Source organism: Penicillium diatomitis (assembly GCF_028827545.1).
Source record: "Penicillium diatomitis strain IBT 30728 chromosome Unknown utg000002l_segment0_segment0, whole genome shotgun sequence".
NCBI lineage: Eukaryota > Fungi > Ascomycota > Eurotiomycetes > Eurotiales > Aspergillaceae > Penicillium > Penicillium diatomitis.
The window spans coordinates 458104-477711 of NW_026623174.1; the positions used below are offsets into that span (position 1 = coordinate 458104).

The following is a 19608-nucleotide window of genomic DNA, read 5'->3' on the forward strand; positions in this document are numbered from 1 at the left end:
GAGGCAGCTGGGTACCAAGAGTCAGTATGCAGTTAGTCCTGGGTGCACGACGCGAAAGTTCCAGCTAAGCCGGATCCTCCACTTATGCCCAACCGAGCTGAAAGGAAGGCGAGAATATGGGCGGGCTGGTGGAGGTTGGAGCCGCGATGAAGTCAATGCCAGGGTCAACCTGGACGTTGATCCAGTTATGGAGCGTGAACTGCAGAAGATCCTGGAACGCGACCGTATCCGGAGGCAAAGGTTGAATCATTTCAAGCCATCTCAGCGCTAGCTGGCCCGGGGGCCATGGATAGTCCACGCATCCAGTGGCTTAATGGCCTTGGCGGAAGGAGAAGCAGTACACTCAAAGTTTAGAATGAGATATACTGACTAGTCAGTTTTTAGTAGTTACCTAGTATTAGTAGTAACTGCCTGCGAGACTGAGAGTACACTTGCAATCTAATACTTACATACATTTGTCGGGCGCGTGTTGTGAACTTGTGGTAACCTGCCATGGTACTGGAGTTGATTCAATTGCTCATTTGTAGTACCTCCAAGCCGGTACCAAAGTATGGGGGTCGCGAACCATTCATTGGACCCAGTGATCGCTCGACCCCAGAGGCCTGTTTGACGACTGTCTACTTGTCAACCCCTTTCCATCTTGACATCTACGACTGCTCATTTCGGTCAAATCAGTCAAGTGGGTTCGACAGCCCGACACCAGCTGCGCCTGTAACCGCGACCGCGTCGGAGACCTAAGACATCGAGTTGCAGGGACGGCAGAAGCATCTTTGTGTACATTCAAACACACAAGAGCCAGTATTGATGCCGGCGCTCTGCAGTACTCCAGTAGTAACTACCTACTTGATCGCTATCTTGAGGTTTTCTCTGCAAAGTGGTGGTTAGTGGTTAGTAGTCAATCATGTTGCGTGACTTTAATAGACCTGTTCCTATTTCAGCTCTTGATCACGCTGTCTGCAAGTTCAGCATACTCTTGAGCTCTGATATCTTACTTCCGAATCAGTCTCAGGTTGTTGCCCTGGTGCAAATCCCAATGATCCAGGGGAGTAGTAACCTTGTTATCCAGGCAAGGGCTGAGTAATCTTAGCTAGAGTTCAAGAACCTTAAGGACGGCTCGTATGTCACTACTGGCCTGCTAGAACATGTGCTACTGGAACAGACGACTTACACTTGTCTCGCCGGACGCGATCCAGATCTCCACCATTGCCCGCTCAGAGAACAAGTGGCTGTATGAGGTGATTTTCGAGAACCTTTCCGCTCGTCCTCCGAGTGGCTCAAGCCCAATTGATTGAGAATACTTGCGCGGATGTGGCCCGCACTGTAGCCCGCGACTCCGTGCAGATGAGAGTCAAACAGCGTATGCGGATCAAAATGACTGGGTCGCGATGTACGGTCAGGTTGACGATTAAATGCGTGTCAGAGTCCACTGTTCAGTCAGCGTTACAACCTTAATTGCGGAAGTCTTGAGACACTCCTCCTCCTCCCTTTTTTCGGGGAGAATTCAGCGTTTCGCTCCTAGTCCAAGACAGGACGTTCAGATGATTTGCCCGAGTTGCTGATCAGTCATCAAGTGGTAACGATAGAACCTTCAGGTAACTATGGACGATGGATTGCAGGTGGGACCAGAATCTGCCACGCTGAGGGTCGGTGTCATGGATGTTCATCTCACCCTAATTGAAGCTAGAGGTCTCATCGTAATGGACCCATCTTACCACGCGAGCAAGGGCCACTCCTGGGGGGGCTCAGGCCTCACCTCCTGAGAAGTACATACCTACGGAAAGGTACCCAGAGACTGGAGTCTTTTGCATTATAGGTATCATAGAGCTCAGGCCTGGCCTTGTAAAGGTAGTCAGGACTCGGAAGTGGTAGGTGAGATGAACACCTGCAGGGGAATTCGTTCGCACTTCGAGGAAATGCCATCCTGGGTTCGATTCATTATACCGCGAAAGCTTTGAAATTGGGAAACAGTTCGATCGGTTGATCAAAGACGCAATCGCCTTTTCAGCCCGGAATCCCGCCGCGGCAAGTCACAGTCGATGGCAGGGTTAAATCTGGGCACTCTCAGTCCTGAATCTGGGCCCCTTTGATACTAGCTCATCAGATTGAGCCGTATCGAGTTTGAACGGGGAAATTCGTTGTCGACACTCGACAGTAAATGTACATAAACCCATCGGTTTAGTGTGATACCATCATCTGCCGGTACCTGTGTACTTGTAGCAGTGGACATTGGGACAAAAGGGCGCTCTTTGAGTTATCACTTCAACCGGCGCCCAACGTCAAATTGTCCCCGGGTCAGATTGAGTGACCACTGACTAGTCAGTGCCCGGAAGATAGCAACAGCAGTACAGAGTACAAAGTACAGACTAACTACGGAGTAGTACATCTACACGCTCACTTAGTAGTAGCTACTAGCTAGTAAGCTACTAGCTAAGTTACTAGCTAGTAACTATAGTTTACTTCCGGACTGTTCTCAACCTCTTTCGTATGACTTCATGGCACAATGATCTTCGATCAGTGAAGGTGAGATCCACGGTCAGGATGGGTCTGGCAATGAGTGTCAATCGCTCCAGATGACTTGTCTTCCCCAATCTCCCGGCCTGCATTGACCTTGCAGGGCAAGTGTCAGAATCTCATCATGAGAATCAAATCATCACCACAGGTGTATTACCATACATACTGTATACCGCTGTATCAAGTTACAGTCTCTCGAGCGCGCTGCCCCGCCTCCCGACTATTACTAAACTAGTCGTCGACCGACGCTGAATGACTGGCTGAGACCCGTCCACTGCGTCCAGCAATCTGGGAAATGAACTGGGGCCTGTATTCCCGGTAATACTGAAACCTTCGCCCGACAGGAACGGGTGCCGCCAGCCCGCCATTGCTCGACGCTGATAGCATCCTCGGCCCCATTGCCAAAAGCTCCAAGACTGCCCACGGAAAGGCACAGTACGGTATGTCATTTACCCGGAACTTTCACCCTTTCCTCCCTCGCTCGATTTCGAGTCTCCGCCAGAGGCGACATGGTCTGACTCTGCGCTGCGGTGTGCTTTTGTATCGCAGAAGAGGATCTCGCATTGGCCAGTGGCCTCCGTCCATGCCAGTTTGCCCAGGAGTTTCGAATCAACGAACACGAATTCTCCATTTGACAGGATGTGAACGAGTCGAGTAGCTCGATCATAGCCCTCCTCAAGTAGCACAGGCTACAGTGTGTACTTGCAGCATAGAATCATTGTCGGGACCGAGGACGCATTGCGGTCGGCAATCGTAATGGTACGGGATGAATGTAATTTTGAGGCCCCATTCCGTTCCAGATCTTGTACTGGACGAGGGTACGCCTTGGTACGAACCTCGCTGCGGATTCTGAGTGCTTTTCATACAGACATCAGCCTCCACCTGGAAAGTTCGTCATGACGATACCACACAGCTAAAGCTGGGTTCCAATATCTCCGTGCGAGTCGTCTCAGCGTCTTCTTTTCTTTCCCACACCCGCCTGGAGAGAGAATCTAAAACCCTCCTCCTTGTACCTCTCCTCCCCCTCATCCTCTTTCTTCTCCCCTCCCCTTCTTCTTCAAGCCGTCTTCCGCTCTTCGTCCTCCCCTTTGGTCAATTTGCGGAGCGATTGGAGTCTGGTCTCAACTGGCCGAGAACTTGAAGCCTTCCCGCCTCCCGTTCTTCTGTCGGTCTCCTCCAGACCTCCTGTCGATTCGAATCCCCTCCTCGATTTCGACAATCCTCCCAATCCGTGACGTTTGTTAGCTCAAACGGCAGGAATCCCCCTCCCTTTTACGTCCGCGTCCGCCGGTGCCCTCTTGATCCTCGGACCCGACCCTCAACAATTGCCCTCCCTGATCCCGCTCCTGCTGGTTAGAAGAGCGACGCTGTGGGGAATATCTCATCTCGAAGAGCTTTTCTTCTGATGAACCCAAGAACATTCAGGTTCTTGACTCTTCAATTGGATTGAGGAGACTGTGTTTGATAGGGTAAGTGCCAATGTGTAAAAGATTTCCTCCTTGTCCGTCCCGACTCGGTATCACAATCTTGAAAGAAACCGACGCCGAAGTTCTCAATCAACCGCCCACTTGGATGCAAGATACAATGGGACACGGGTGCGAAGTGATTTGCAAGGGGATTCATCTGGTAGCACACTGGGAAAGCCATGCGAAGGGCACCAAGGAAATGAAAAATCTTTGCGGGTCGGCAGTGGTCGGGTGGAAGAAGATATCAAGATCGACAAGTTCTCCAATGCCATGAACAGTCTTTCCCACTTCCCCACGGTCACTGCCCTCCCCTGGGGTTTGACGCATTCCAGTCGACGTGAGCTGCAGCCGACCAAGACGGCGACCCATGGGAGAACATCGCCACTTCCTCCGCTCACACTGGACCGGGAGGAAGGGCTTTGTCAGTCGAATGTATAAGGCCCATGGCCTCATACACTATGGTGTCGCATGATCTGGAACTGGAAGACTCATTGTCCCATGCATCGGAGACTCCGAACTCATGGTCAGATGAATGCGTCGTGGGCTTTCCCGTCAGTGCAATGACAGGGGCGATGAAGATCTTATAGCAAGAATCGAGCCCGCAGATTGAACATACCATGGCTTGGGGTCGTTCGAAGGTCCAACACCTGGGCAACACATACTCGACACAAACTTTCTTAGCCTTGCCTCTCTAGCCGCTTGCATGCTGACACGATGCCTTTTTGGCGAAATAGATCTTCGGTCTGAAACGTGACTTTGGTTGTCGTTCACTGCTTCGTGTTGCGGTGTCCCTGTCACAAACGATCCGTTCTTTCTCTTCACTCACCCCCTCTTCTCAATCTCGCAGGAGGTTCTCACGGAACACGTTAACTCGTGAAGTGTATGTGTTTGTCCCGCAGCCCTTGTTGCACGTTCTGCCCCTCCCCTGACAATCGTGGTCTTGTCCCCCTTCATAGGGTTGGCCTGTGCCTATACTCCACATTCCGCCAAGCAGTACCCGGCCTAGGGGTGAAGACGTTTACTCGTACTCCATCTCTGGGACTGGCATCCACCAGAATTTGAATTCATCGGATCATTCCTGCGTCCCTGGTCTAGCCTAGATGCCAGACTCGCCGTCACGGTAAGGGTTGCAGTGTGCCCTGTGCCTGAAGGCTTCTTTGCTGGGGTCAGTATCTTTTTGCCGCTCCTTAGCCCTTGGATGGTTTGGCTTGAAATACCTCTCCTCTTCGTGCATTGGATAGCATCGTTCCTTCCCACTTCACACTCTTTCCCTCTGCATGTCTTCACACACATTCGTTAATCTGCCAATCGCACAAACCGCACACTACCCCTAATTCTTAATATTCTAATACTCTCTCTGTCACGTGGTGCTATCGCTAATCCACCTTAATTCTCTCGAGCAGCTTTCGGTCATTGAAAGATTTCCTCCACTACAATTTTCGCTGTGCCATCACCTTCTTTGCATCTCTATCAACCCTCTCTTTTCAGCATACAGACTTGGTGCCTTCCAGCTGTACCACACTCTTTGATCAACTCACCCCAGTCTTTCCCTTAATCTGATAACTAATAACCGACCACTGTCGTTCTCTCATTTTCGTCGTGACCTGCCACGCATCTTCGCGCTGCAGATCGTTGCTTCTCGTCCCAGCTCTTGCAAGCTATCTCCCATATCCGTCCATCTTCATCTTGGGATCGTTCCTCACTCGATAAATCATGGATCATTTTCGTCCTCGATCTGGCTATCAGCCTTGTGATACCTTCTTCGTTGAGGAAGACTTGCGCGCACAGGCCGAAAAGCAGGCGAAGCAGGAACATGATAAGCTTGTGAACCGTGAGCGACAGTACGCCATGGCTACTCAGCTCTCGCGTCTCACCAGCGATGAGTACCGCGACGACGCCGTCCAGCAGATGATGGAAATGGACGTAAGTTGAACAATTACTGCGTTCTTACGCAATGCCACGACCAACACACAGTCTTGATATGCTAACAATCATATGTCTCTAACAGAGTCGAACTTTGCCAGACGTCGAGTCGATTGACATCCAGTCCGAGATTCAATGGTTCATGCGTCCCTACCTGCTCGACTTTCTCATCGAGGCCCACTCTGCCTTCCAGCTTCTTCCGTCGTCTTTGTTCTTGGCGATCAATTTGCTGGACCGTTATTGTTCCAAGCGGGTGGTCTACAAGCGTCACTACCAGCTGGTTGGTTGTGCGGCCTTGCTGATTGCTGCCAAGTACAATGACAAGAAGGACCGTGTCCCAACCGTCAAGGAGTTGAAGTCGATGTGCTGCGCCCTCTATGATGACGACATGTTCATCCAGATGGAATGGCACGTCCTACAGACTTTGGGATGGTCCGTCGGACACCCCACGGTAGATGAGTTCCTCTCGATTGCCCTGTTGGATGAGCCTTATGACGCCGAAGTTGAACACATGGCTCTGTACATCTTGGAGATCGCCCTCTTCCACCGCGACTTTGTTTCCAAGCTATCGTCTGAGCTTGCTCGTGCTGCCCTGGCTCTTGCCCGCTGCGTTCTCAACCGACCTCAGCCTCGCCACAATGACTGGGCTGCTCAGTATGACTCGTCGACCGTCGTGGATCTTTCCCTCCACATCCACCAACCCTCCAACGTCGTGGCCCGCAAGTACGCTTCGTCCCACTTCTCTCGAGTTGCCAAGATCATGGAGCAGTTCCTCAGCCGTCAAGCTTCTCTGGCTAGCTACTCTCGTTGCACACCCCCAGTTGAGAGTGCAGTTGACTCAAAACCCTACATGGGGGAGATGGGACTCGCGACTCCTCAGAAGCCCCAGCAGTTGAGCGCGGTCTCTCGCGGATACATGACCCCACCCATCACCCCCGACACTGGAGCCTATTCTTCGCAGGCTACGAGTCAGGAGCTTGGTCATGGTGCCACGGCGCCCCACGGGTGTTTGCCATCTGAAGTCGACACTGAAATGCAGTACATGGCTACTGACGCGTATCATCCACAGGAGGCTGTCTATCTTCCTCAACAGTCGCACCAGGTGGCCAGTTATGCACCTCAGGGTCAGATGGCGACCGAACAGACATACTCAGCGATCATGTAGGCGCGCGACATGTGAGAATGGACAATTGACACCAGGAACTTTGACCGCGACTCAGTGACATACTTACTGGCTCGTGTCATCGCTACCCATCAATTGTCTCTGGGGAACATTGTGACGATTTGGACTCGTCTCTATCGTCGTGGTCTTCTCCCCTTTAGATGGTCCCGTCTGCATCGTCAACTGCATTCTTCTCGCCTCCAGCATTCCATCATATTGTCAACGTACGCCTTGCATCCGGCCGCGGTCCGCAGAAGTGGAGTCAAAGGCCAGCCACTTTGTTCGATCTTTCTGTTCTTCGTCAACAAATGTTTGCATACCCTCATCTCCCTTGAACTTCCATGATTTCGTGGGGTCACCATTTGCATTTCACCTCATTCCTCATAGCATTGCAAGAGCGAGCCAAATTGCAGTTTGTTTTCTGATTATATCTATTTTATTACCCTGCATCACACATGTTCCCTCGTCCACCCAGCATCTTTAACTCCCCCGCCATGCTTCCTTGAGGGGGTTTGACTCTTTCTCTCTGGATGTTCTCTTCTTTGCTGCGCGTCCGTGAGCGCTGCGCTTTGGCACACCATTGCCGACTATTTACAATCATTTGATATTCTTACCGCTCTGCTAACACCTGAGTCCCCCCCCCAATCCCTTTCAACCTTTTATCCCACCCAATGGTCCCCACTCAGAAAAGTTTTTAATGTGTCTGGATCGTCTCAGGATGGCCGCACACAAAAAAAGCAAAAAAAAAGAGTCAAAACTAATAAAAACAGCCCTGACGGTCTTGCCACTGGGGAGACTGTCTCGACAGGGACGAACAAAAATGACTTGCCCCGACCGTTCCCCATTTACCCCCTCTGCTTCCTCCTTGGAATCTTGTTCAACTACCCACTTGATGTTCTACTACACCCTCTGTGTCTATTCTAACATGTGGCCCATGTGTTACCTTCTTGTCAGGACCTTGTTGAGATAGCTTGATTTGATGACATGTGTGGAATACAATCTGCCGCATGGCCCCAAGACTAAAACAATCTTGTGGTTTCCTCGATCGACTCTTCACGATATCCACTTAGAGTAAAGGATGTAGTCTTACTTTTTTTGCTGGAGTGTTGGTAGGATTTGCCGATTGAATTTCCCACTCCTTTGTGGTTGCCAAGGTCATCTCGACCAAGTCCATGGATCTATATAAATGTCCGTGAACGCATTAGTAATTCCCGGCCCGTCCCTGCTGTTTCCCATAGCTGGTTGCCATTATGTAATTGACTAGGTATCAAGACTCAAGGAGGAGTGGAGGTAGTCTGACCAGATATAGTGTTTCAATTGTGGCTTCGATTTTTTGCTCTCATCTCCTTGCGGCACAAGATAGGAAATTTCATGCCTCATTTTGGTAACTGCGGGATTGGGACCTCTCTGGGAGATCCATCAATGGAAGTACCTATACCCTCAGTAGGTACTTGTATTTTGATTCATGACATGACAAGGTCGTCGGTGCCTGAAGCTTCATTCTCCATTGCGTCGCTTGTTCTTTTTCCACGGGGCTCTAATCTGAAATATACCCAATCCACCACTATGCCAGCGCCAACTGGCGTGCGCTATTTGAAGAACCCGACATCGAAGTTTCAAAATGAGTAGCAACTACTACTTAGTACTAGCTACGCACGTAGGTACTGTACCTCGAGCTGGAGATAGTGATACCAAGACTTCGACTTGTAATCGTTGCCCTGTTCTGGAGGTTTCCAATGCATCGATGACGTTTGAGGTCTCTGCCAATGCAAGTTTTTATCAGAAGCCACTCTTAGTGCTGGTCGGTCCTTGATGCGCCTTCTAGGGCTTGAACACCGCGATGCTCGACGCTTCTAGCCTGGAGTAATCTGAGGTGGAAGATCAAACCCGACTTGATACATAAATCGCAGCTGGTAGTACGGTCTCCATGGACTGACTGTCCATATATTCTGTGCTCTGGCCAGAGCCCAGCCCGGCCAAGCCTACCTGCATCCATGTACACGACGAAGTCACAATCTGTCGTTTCATCCCGAGTCAGGGAGTGGGACAGTACCCGATCCGGACACGCAGATATATACATGGGCTCTGTTCAAAAACCTACCCTAGGTATCCAGTCCGTTGATACTCCCCGATCGCCTTGTCAAGGAACGTAGGTGCGTACCTGACATAGGTAGACCAGGTCCTGCTCTTTACTTACTCCCCATAAACCATCATCGGATAGGTACCTACTAGGTAGATAACAGACGCAACGCGATTCGGGAGCCAGCGGCCTTACCAAATCACGAACCACAACACTTGATCACCTGATCATTCCACAAGAAGGCCATCTCGTCAAAGTCCCCTGGCAATCGCATCGCAAGACATTCCATCCCATTTGAAAAGTGACGCGTTTCAACCTCGACAGAAACCCATGGCTGATCAAGTCAGGAGCACGAAGTTTAAGGTTTTCCCACTCAAAACAGTATGCCTCAAGGGACGAAAGAAGACCCTGGACCTAAGTTACTGACCTGTTCTCGACCTCCTCGTACCTGGTGCCGGTTTCTCAACTATACCCAAGTAAGGTAGTACCTATGCTGGGATGGGATGATCGACCTCGAGCTTGGCTCGTCAGGAAGGCGGGGCATGGCCTCCAAGGAACTATGCTCCTGCGGGGATTAGCTATAGAATATACTATATAGTATATACTAAGTGTATGTTGTACCTGCTTCATCGACTATCGACAACACCTTTCCTCTTGAATCAACCGTGCTTACAAAATACATACTGTAAGACAATGTTGACTGTGGTGTCTGCTCCAGCGTCCGCATGTTTCGGGGAAAAAGGTAAACAAAACGCCCTCTAATGGTCCGGATGCTCGCGCTCAAAGTGGACACTTTGAGGACATGACACCCAATGATAGGCTGTATAATGTCTTTGGGGTCTCCATTGGGGTCTCCACAGTCTGCGGATTACCTAAGTATGCCATGCAAGTTATCTGTATTTTTCTTTCATTCTTGTTGATATTGAGTGTTTGCTAACAGTAGGCAAAAGTAATCTTGTAAGTAATCCCGCTATCCACGCTATGCATCGCAGTGTAAATATATCAAAACGTCGAGAGAAAAGCAAACGTTACCCATTTGCCGCCCGAGGGCAGGAGGTAAGAGAAGGTTGAGAAATGACGGTGACAATCTGGTTTCTTCAGCGAGGACCGTGACCAAATGAAAGCGGAAAGGGGAGGGAGCGGAATCACAATTGGGTGCTGAGATAACGCTGTCCGCAAGTAGGAGGATTTCCAAAGAAGAAGCATCCCAAAAAAAAAAAAAAAAAAAACAACAGTGCTGCTGTGGTGGTACAATGAGGTGTGAATCAGGCGAGAAATAAGGCAATGTCGTACAAAGAGGCAGAAATAGCATGAAAGGTAGGAAATAGCGGGAATGGTCATATCTTCCTCGATATGAAAGACGTGGGATAACATCGGACCGAGTAGAGCAGTAGCAGAAAGCAGCACCAGACGAGAAACCGACAACCCATGAGCAACGACGTGGACTGTTCAAGATGCCATTCGAATTGGGGGGCGACCAAGGCCATGTCAAGACCTCGTATGATGGTGATCGGGCTGTAAGAAATGCGCGGAAAGAGCGGGAGTGGAATGACTGCGGAATATGGAGGCTCAATGCTGGGAGAAGCTGGTGACTGTTCCTCGCCGGTGATCATCATAGGGGACGAGGATTTTCGAGTAGCAAAGGAGAAACCTTCACTGGTCGAAGAGCAACCTCTGCATTGTCATACTGATATTGGCACTTCCGATTGTCACTCGCACAGGCTGGATCATTCTATTCCGAGTCACTGTTGCTTAGATGAGAGACTTGAGGAGAATTTCCAGTTGGCTGGGGGCATGATAAAGCGCCGTCAATACCTGACCCTGGCCACTCCTCCACTTCACCCGTCTGAAGTCACACAACGAAAAAGCGCCATCGAGACTGAACGTAGCGAGGGGAGTGGTCAGCGCGAAGCCTTGCGCGTAATTTCGAACGAGGCCGGATCGCGTGCATAAATAATGCCAGCCTCTCATTGCTCTTGTGTGTTGTGTTGGCTGATCTCTCGAGCTGTCCATAGATTTGCCGATCTTTCCTCAATTGCTGTTCCTGTATTGGCTCGACTTGCGGTCGAAATCTTCCCCGTCATTCTCCGCAGGGTCCCAATCCCCGGAGGAGGGAGGTCTGCGATGGTGTTACTTCCATCGCTGTTTATCCCAATCTGACGGCCGTGTTTCGTCATAGATTTGGCCGCCTTTGTTGTGGATGATAACGGGCGGTTTGCGGACGGAACTGATAGCTGTATATGGAGATGCGGTTAGTCCAGGTCTTATGAAGCTGCTGTGGGGGATGTGGGACAGGGCTGGAATGACATACCTCGGACTTCCGTCGCACCGCCCTGATCTGATGTACTGCTGACTCCGCTGGCCAAGGTGGAATTGGAGTCGTTGGAGAGCTTGTGAGGCATGGTGATGGAAGTGGGAGGAGAGAAGATCAATTGAGAGTGGAAAAGAATGGTGGAGGTAAATCCTTGATCAATTCGAATGCCTGAGATGACGACAAGAATGACGATGAGGGTGATGATGGGGATGGAGCGATAAGGATATGTCAAGATAGAGGGAGGCAGTATGAGAGAAGGGAAGAAGGAGAGAGAGCAGACAGTGTTGAACTGGGTGCGAATCCGAGAGCTAGTACGCTGGGAGTGATGGGCTTTAAGAGAGAGTGATTGATGGAAAAGATTGATGATGCAGGTGGAAAGATTGTGTGGCAGATGAGAGAGGCAAGTACAACCAGCGTGGTTGCAGAGCGAACACAGCAGAAAGGCTTCTTTTTGTATACCTTCCAGCGGACCAGTCCAGCTCTGTCGCACCTTACCCGATTGAGGAGTGCATCTGATCGACAGACCAACTCCGGGGAACCCTGAGCCGCCATTATCGCCCCGGGAAGCTTGGGGGGAGACGCCTTTGCTGACACAAGCGATGGGGTCCGATCATTGGGAAGCATTGGGAATGGATCAGCCCCCTGACGTACATCCTCTGGAAGTGGATATACTGTAATTCCGGTGTCAGTACTAGTACTACTACTACTACGACTACTACTACTACTACGACTACTACTCGTAATCTCACTGCATTTTTTATGCTTATACATACTACATAGTAAGTTACTACTATTGGTACTTAAGGGGGGTCTGGATGACAGAGACTATCATCAGTTAAGAGCTCAAGTAATAGACAACTTTTAAAAAGAGTACAAGCTGTGGGCTGTCTTTGATTAGAGTATAGACTTACTCCTAACTAGTAGGCTAGTAGTATACATTTGAATCTTTTTCCACTGCACCGTGACGAGTAGACTTGAGACTTTCAGATTACAACATGATTGTCTAGGTCTCCTCAATTCCAGGGAAATCATATGCTGAAAAAAAACGTAAATATCAAAAGGGGACTAGAGGCACGGGACCGAAATGTACGCCTTGTTGTTCATTACGTCGCAAAAAATGTGTCCATATACAGACCTACAGGGTCTCAATATGGATTTCTACGCATCTTCTTACATACTAGACAGTAGACACCTACAGAGGTGAGTATCACTAGTAGGAGTCGGACAGCCCGCTCATGGCTGGGGCTCCGACAGAGCCTGGGCTGCATACTACTGTAATGTAATACTGGAATTTGGTGCCTGGTATGAGGTTATGAGGTATGTATGATATGACACTCCTGAACCATTGGTCAGAAATGCCAGGTCGAAAGTAGGGCAGCCAGTTACGAGTGCAATTGAGCTCTCGAGTGGATCCACTGTAGATTACCATTACGGGGCTAGCTGATACATAAACACGGCCTGTACCAGCACACAGGGGGTGACAGGGTGTAGTTGTACTGTTGTACTACTTTCCAGGTATCCATAGTTCCAGCTTTATTGTATACTGTTCGACAGCTGAACATTTGACGCTAGGTCAGGTCCTGTTCTTTGCGACCCAAGTGCAACATGCCCAGTAATACAGTATTGTATCATTCATCTCATGCACTTACGTTAAGATCAACTACAAGATGTCCCTGTATCAATGCCCTTTCGTCACTGAATGGATCAGATCGGGTGTCGGGATGGATTTTCAGGAACGAAGCCAGTGATGAGATGGACGGTGGAGCCAATAATGATGAGTCAGCCATTCTTCCAGAAATAGTACACCAGTGTAATGGACTATTCACTATACTATCACCATCAAAAGTCAACAATAATCACCCGCACGACCAGTCTTCTGATTATAAAGTACAACTCAAACATAAGCAATAATTTCATAGTAGAGTCAGATGTTTATAGTGAGGTGTGGGCACAACGGCTCTCTGCAATGCGGAGTACCGTGCAAGTGTCCTGAATGTGAACAACAGCCAGCTAAGCATCGGCCGACAAGCGGTGATGCCTCAGGCCCCAGATAGTGGGTCCAGCTCATGTGACCAATCACTTGACACGGCAAACCTGTCCAGTTCCACGTACATTGAAGTGGTCCCTGAATAATGTAGTCAATAATGTCCTGTCCCCTGTCTTAATTTTCAACAATTGATGGCCGACTAGTGCCTGTGATGGATGGAGATTCAGTCAATTGTGAGGATGTCTGGGCGATCCTGAAGATGACACGGGAGGCAAGAATCTCTCGGCAAAGCTCTCACTGGAATAAATCTAGACGATGTCACTTTTCGTGGCGATAGGGGGATCGGATCATCCAGGGGCCAGGAGAAGCGCCAAACTACACCGACATCTTCGATCCCTGAGCCTCCCTCCGGCCTGACAAGGGCCTAGAAGCGGGTGAGGGAATTGGGCCGGGCTGGCTTGTTGAAGCCTAGAGAGTCGTAGTACGGCACCAGCGCAGCACACGACTGTAGCACAGTAGTCGCACCTAGCAACCTACCGGATCCAGCGCTCCACAGGTCAGCGAATCCACTCAGGCCCAGATTCCTCCTTCCTTCGAGTTCAAGGTACGGTGATGGTCTTGGGCTTGAACTCGGGACCTGTTCTCCCTTGCCCCTGAGCTGTCACCCCCGAGTTTTGCAAAACAATTTGGCGTCAGTGGCGAGAAGCGCGATGAATGCGAATAAAGCGAATATCCCGCGCCAATCATTACTGCCCTTGATTGAATGGATCGTCGATCCTGTCACTACTGACGACTCATTGTCGTTCTTCGGCCGCTTCCAAATCCGACGTCCTTGTATGACAGCTCCGGTATTTGTGAGGCGAGGCGAGATTGCAATGTGGAAGCGAAATCGTTAGGTACAGGAATACGGAGCACGGCACATACGAGGTCACGGGACTGCTGCAGAGCAAGCATGAAACGGGACAGGAGATATCCACAGGGACTTATTGAGTCGGACTTGGGTGCTCATTCGTTTCCTGTTGGTGGAGAGTCCTTCCCTAATTATGATTGACGGTTCAGATGCCTGCCTGCTGTACACTTTGCATCGGTGAAGCAGAAGTTCCCTTCCGGGCTACTACACGTCACTTCAATGCTTCTAGCCCAAGGTTTCCATTTTCGGTTTAGGCGGATTGGGGATCCAATGATCGCAAAGGCGTGACCTTCTGTCCATTCCTACAGTCGACTCGGGGGTCAACGCAGGCATGCATGGCCCGATTCTGGGTCCAGATTCATTCACCAAGCAGGGAGGCAGGACCGCCGACATGGTGAGGCTATGAGAGGAAGAAAGGGGGAAGGACACAGAATAATCATGGCATAACCCCATGCTCGCAATTCCCTCACCCAAGCTCGTCCATCTCGTCTTGAGGGCTTGTCTTATTGCATCCGATCACCTTGCCCACCAGTTTTCTCTCGTTTCATCCGATCCGCCCAGCCGTTCATACTCCGTCGGATGCCCAGGGTTCGACGCCCAGTCGTTGTCGGTGCCTGCTGGCGCACCTGGTCCATTGTGGTAGTGTAGAATGCCTTGGATCGAACACTGCTGGAAGATGCGGGCGTGGTTTCCCCTGGGCCCTTAGAAGTCGACTCACTCATTTGATTCTGGAAGGCTGGCGAGGAGAACATTCGGGCAGGCTTTAGCGCATCAGACGAGGTGGGAGCTGCCATCCACGTGTAACTCGTTGGACCAGCAGGCTCGAGGGCTGGTCGTGATGGGTGCAGCGGTCGTGGCTGGAGGCGGTGGGAAGCAAGCGAGACTGGGACATGACTGGGGGCTGACTGCGGCTGTGGCTTCGTCGACGAAGCGAGGCGATCGTGCGAAGTTGACTTAGCCGATGGAAAGTTGGGCTGAGATGATCTATCCTTTGTACGGGAAACGCCGGGGTTTCCGAAGAACGTTGAGATACTTGCCTGATTAAGGCCATCTTGGTGAGCGGAAGTGGTGATTACCTGAGCTTTGGCTTGTGAGCTCGCGCCACTCTTGGAATCTTCGGGTTGAACCGCAATGTAGTCTCTCGCTGACGTGAAACCCCCAGTGGACATCGTGGTGGGGACCATAAATGTAGATGATGTACCGGACTTGTGGCTAGTAATTGAGTTGGAAGTCAACGCTCGCCTCTCATCATCATATCTTCTGCGCTTGGTAGATGGTTCTTGGGTACTGTCACCCCAGTTTTGCTGATGATTCCACCCGTTGTCCTCGGCGCGAACTTCCTCGCCTTCCGATGTCCACCTGTCGTCCAGGATGGACGGCAGCGTCGCAATATCTTTGCATAATTCTTCAGCGGTCGGACGGGCTCGCCGTAGAGTATCCGCAATGCCATAAACAACTTGTTCGTGAAATTGAGGACCTTTGAGACGAAACCGTGACTTGACAATGCGTGGAGGCAGGAAGGGGGTGAGGCTGGTCGAACCATCTTCTCCCTCGCCAACGCGAGGTTGCTTGAGGGGTAGACTCAAGTACAAGAGGGCCTGGGCTCGAGTCATGGCGACGTATAAAAGCCGCCGTTCTTCGTCGACTACCTCAGCTCGCGAGTGAGGAATACTCCCATTGTAAACGGCAGGAATGAAGACAACTGGCCACTCTAGGCCTTTGGCCGCGTGAATAGTCGATATCGTCACGCTGCCTGAACCCCCGTCGTCCTCATCCTTGCTCTGAGCCTCCGTGGCCAGAGCCACATTTGCCAGAAATCGAGACAGTGCCTCTTCCCCTGGGTGAGTTTGTTGCTGCTCAACGCCCTCAATCTCAGGCAAGTCCTCTTCAGGGTTAGTTTCCCCATCCGACGTGACAACATCGCTAGCTTGACCCATCAGCTCCTTCACATTCGCCCAACGACCGTCCTCATCCAGCGGGTACGTCTTGAGCAGATATTCTTGGAATGATAGACTCTCGACGATGTACTCAAGAAGTACGCACGGTGCCGACGCATCCGCGCAATCCTGTAGCTTTTGCCTGGAAGCATCAATCAATTTGACTAGGGCGCAAAGGCCAAGTTCCGCTGCCTTTTGCAGCTTCTTCTCTGTTGCCCTGCGGCCTTGAATCACGTCTTTGATGAACACCCACAGAGTGACGCCCGCCTTCTCCGCTCCACCTGTCAATTGTTTGATAGTCTCATCACCGATGCGGCGTGGTGGGACGTTGATGATATTCAACAAAGCATCCGAATGGTCTGAATGACTCACGACTCGCAGATAGTTGAGCAGTGTTTTGACTTCGACACGATCGAAGAATTTCCGACCGCCGACCATCTTATAGGGAATCCCAGCTCGTCCGAACGCGGACTCAATGCGTGTTGATAATGAGGCAGATCGAAGGAGAACCGCAAAGTCACACATACGAAGTAGGTCGCCGGTCAAGGCAATGCTCCTCTTAATTTCCAAGACCATCCACGTCGCTTCTGCGTTTGGATTCGGGAGTTTCCGTAAAACAGGCAAGGTACCGAATTTATGAGTCGCTTCAAGCTTCTTGGCAGGTCGCGTAGTGTCTTGTTCAATCACATCTTGCGCAGAATTCAAAATAGACCCACAAGAACGATAGTTGGATTCCAGAAGAACAACAGACGTGTTGGAGTACTTCTTTTGCATTCGCCGGAGGTTCTGGATCTCTGCGGATCGGAACCCATAGATGCTTTGATCGGGATCACCGACGATAGTAATCCGACGGTGTTTGGCGGCAAAAAGATTCATCAACTCGTACTGAATGATATTGGTATCCTGGAATTCATCGACCAGGACCGTCTGCACATTCGAGACGCATTCAGGATGCTCTCTTAGCAGATCACAACAGCGTACAAGAAGGTCATCATAGTCGAGCAAATTGGCTGCCGCAAGAGCCTCGTTGTACGCGCTGTAAATCTCGACCAGTTCCACTTCATCAGCCTTGACCTTGTCGGACAAATCCCTCGGTGAGAGACCATGCGCCTTGTGTTTAGAGATTCGCCCTTGGGCTGCTCTAACATCAATAGTTGATTTCAGACGTTTGATGATTCTCTGTCAGAGGCATCAGTGATGGTGTCTTTGAGCGAAACGACCTTGAGGGATCATCAAAATGCACAATTTCCACTAAATGCACCAAGACCTACCCGCAAAATGGCACGAGTATCGTCCGAATCTGCGATTCCGAATCCCTTGCGCAGCCCAATTAAATACCCGTACTTGACCAGGTATCGTCGACAGATCGAGTGGAAAGTGCCCAAAATCAGTCGTGACTGCAACTTCTCCCCGATCAGCTTGCTAAGACGCTCGCGCATCTCTCTACTGGCCTTGATCGTGAAGGTGCAGCAAATGACATCTTGTGGCTGATAGCCATGGTGAGAGAGCAGGTACGCGACACGCGCCGTGAGGGTTTTCGTCTTGCCCGAGCCCGGAGGAGCGAGAACCTGGAGAACCGGGGCCGACGAGGTGACAGCCTCGCGTTGAGCGTGGTTCAGGCCATCAAGTATGGGATCCATGTCATTTCTGATAACGAACCTTGGCCGGGTTCGTCTTGACGTGAATCTTTCTTCCCCTCGAAGGTTCCTCCTTCCTAGATGTGGCGAGATGGACGCGTCCCGGACGCGGTGTCATGTGACACTGAACTACCACGAGTATCTGGAACAAGTACGCACATTTTGAAGGCGCTGCAACTCAGAATCAATTTGATATTCATCGCAGACAGTAGCCTGCAAATTGTCTCTGAATATTTGAATGGAACCGAGGAGTTTTATCAGATCTGTGGTTCTAGGTGAATGGATGAGATGAACTTCAGTGGGACGCATTTGCGCCGTGCGTCGCTCACGCCTTCAAGGCTTGGTCACCAATGGATGTGGACATGTTCATGACTTGACACAATCGCTGTTGGATGAGAGAATACTATCACTTTGGCGGGAAAAAAACATGATCTTTTTTTCCCACTCTATTTGAGTACTGCCATTGGCTATCCACGTAGACCTTCAACATGAGGAGCGTTGAATAGCCTTAAGGAATAGAAGGAGACATACCAAAATCAACACCATGCGCAATACCTTCAAAACGCTTACGATTGTCAGTCTGCGGATAGGAACTGTACAGGGAGGTTCGGGCTTCACGATGCAATAAGATCACACAAGTACTGTAAGTGTAGAGTGCTGTACATCAACTACTGGCTCAATGGCTCGAACAGGAGCCTACCTCAACTACACCGGAAGACTAAACGCCCTCAGGTGCCGCAGCCACGAATGCAAACCTTGCGAGCTAGAGTTCCTCCAAATCCGTCGGTGCATGTTGGAAACTCTAACACCAAAGCTCTACCTAATCCGTCTAATCAGATGTGTTGTGGTAAATCGATTTATCGCATCCGACGCCCTTGGATGACATTTTAGGCAATCAAGCGCCCTGAGGAGATGATGGCCGATATCGGATCTCGGTAACGGACCGGGGGGTGGGGGGTAAATGTAGTTCCAAATTCTCCGATATGGAGAGACTCTGCATGAGCCTCCATTGCATCTCCCATACACCCTTCAACATTAGCGAAGCGTTGTCTTAGATGACGTTGGCTAGCAGACGTCTCCGATGCTGCAGAACGCTTCAGCTTCCAGTATCAATAAATCACAATCACCTTCCTGGGCATATAGGATGAGCTAGGTCGGGTCGACAAGAGAAACCATTCTCGGATTCTCATTACCAAGAAAGATACCTAGATAACGATTCGTATAATTAGGCACGGAGTCTGCCTCTATAGAGTGTAGTGTGCAGTGTACACTGTACAGTGAAAACTTCTCTTCCACTTTCAGCCGTCTACAGATGATAATGCACTGGAAGAGGATCCAGATTCATCGCGTGATCAGCCGCTCGGTCCTGTCCGTCATGAGGATGGATCTCGGGCAAAGTCCACTTCATGCTGTCCAAAGTAAAATGCACGATGTAGTCTAAGTTAGGCAGGTCGAGAGGTCTTCTTCCACACGGCTCCTAAAGTAGGTCGCTTCCAATCATGCGCCACAACCCTCCTGGACTGACAACCGAGTGAGTGGGTAGCGAACACACAGGCCCTCCCCGAGCCTCCCGCGCTCATACGGGAGTTGTGTAACATGCTGAAGCATGAGATGTATCGCGGGTGGATCCAAACTCCATAGTGACCCAACTTTGAGAGGTGGGTGCGCAGTGGACGCGTAT

General features: G+C 50.5%; 3 protein-coding genes across 3 annotated transcripts; 1 reads left to right on the forward strand and 2 right to left on the reverse strand.

The window, feature by feature from the left end:
* Positions 1–5690: 5690 nt before the first annotated feature.
* On the forward strand, positions 5691–7065 carry N7539_001368 (uncharacterized protein; the record flags this gene model as incomplete). The annotated part of the gene is made up of 2 exons (XM_056930971.1): positions 5691–5900; positions 5986–7065. The coding sequence occupies 2 exons, from the start codon at positions 5691–5693 to the stop codon at positions 7063–7065; spliced, it is 1290 nt and encodes a 429-aa protein (XP_056793002.1).
* Positions 7066–11272: 4207 nt separating this feature from the next.
* On the reverse strand, positions 11273–11544 carry N7539_001369 (uncharacterized protein; the record flags this gene model as incomplete). The annotated part of the gene is made up of 2 exons (XM_056930972.1): positions 11273–11376; positions 11454–11544. The coding sequence occupies 2 exons, from the start codon at positions 11542–11544 to the stop codon at positions 11273–11275; spliced, it is 195 nt and encodes a 64-aa protein (XP_056793003.1).
* A 3312-nt stretch (positions 11545–14856) lies between these two features.
* N7539_001370 (ATP-dependent helicase) lies at positions 14857–17930 on the reverse strand (the record flags this gene model as incomplete). Its single annotated transcript, XM_056930973.1, has 2 exons — positions 14857–17469; positions 17562–17930. The coding sequence occupies 2 exons, from the start codon at positions 17928–17930 to the stop codon at positions 14857–14859; spliced, it is 2982 nt and encodes a 993-aa protein (XP_056793004.1).
* Positions 17931–19608: the final 1678 nt, after the last annotated feature.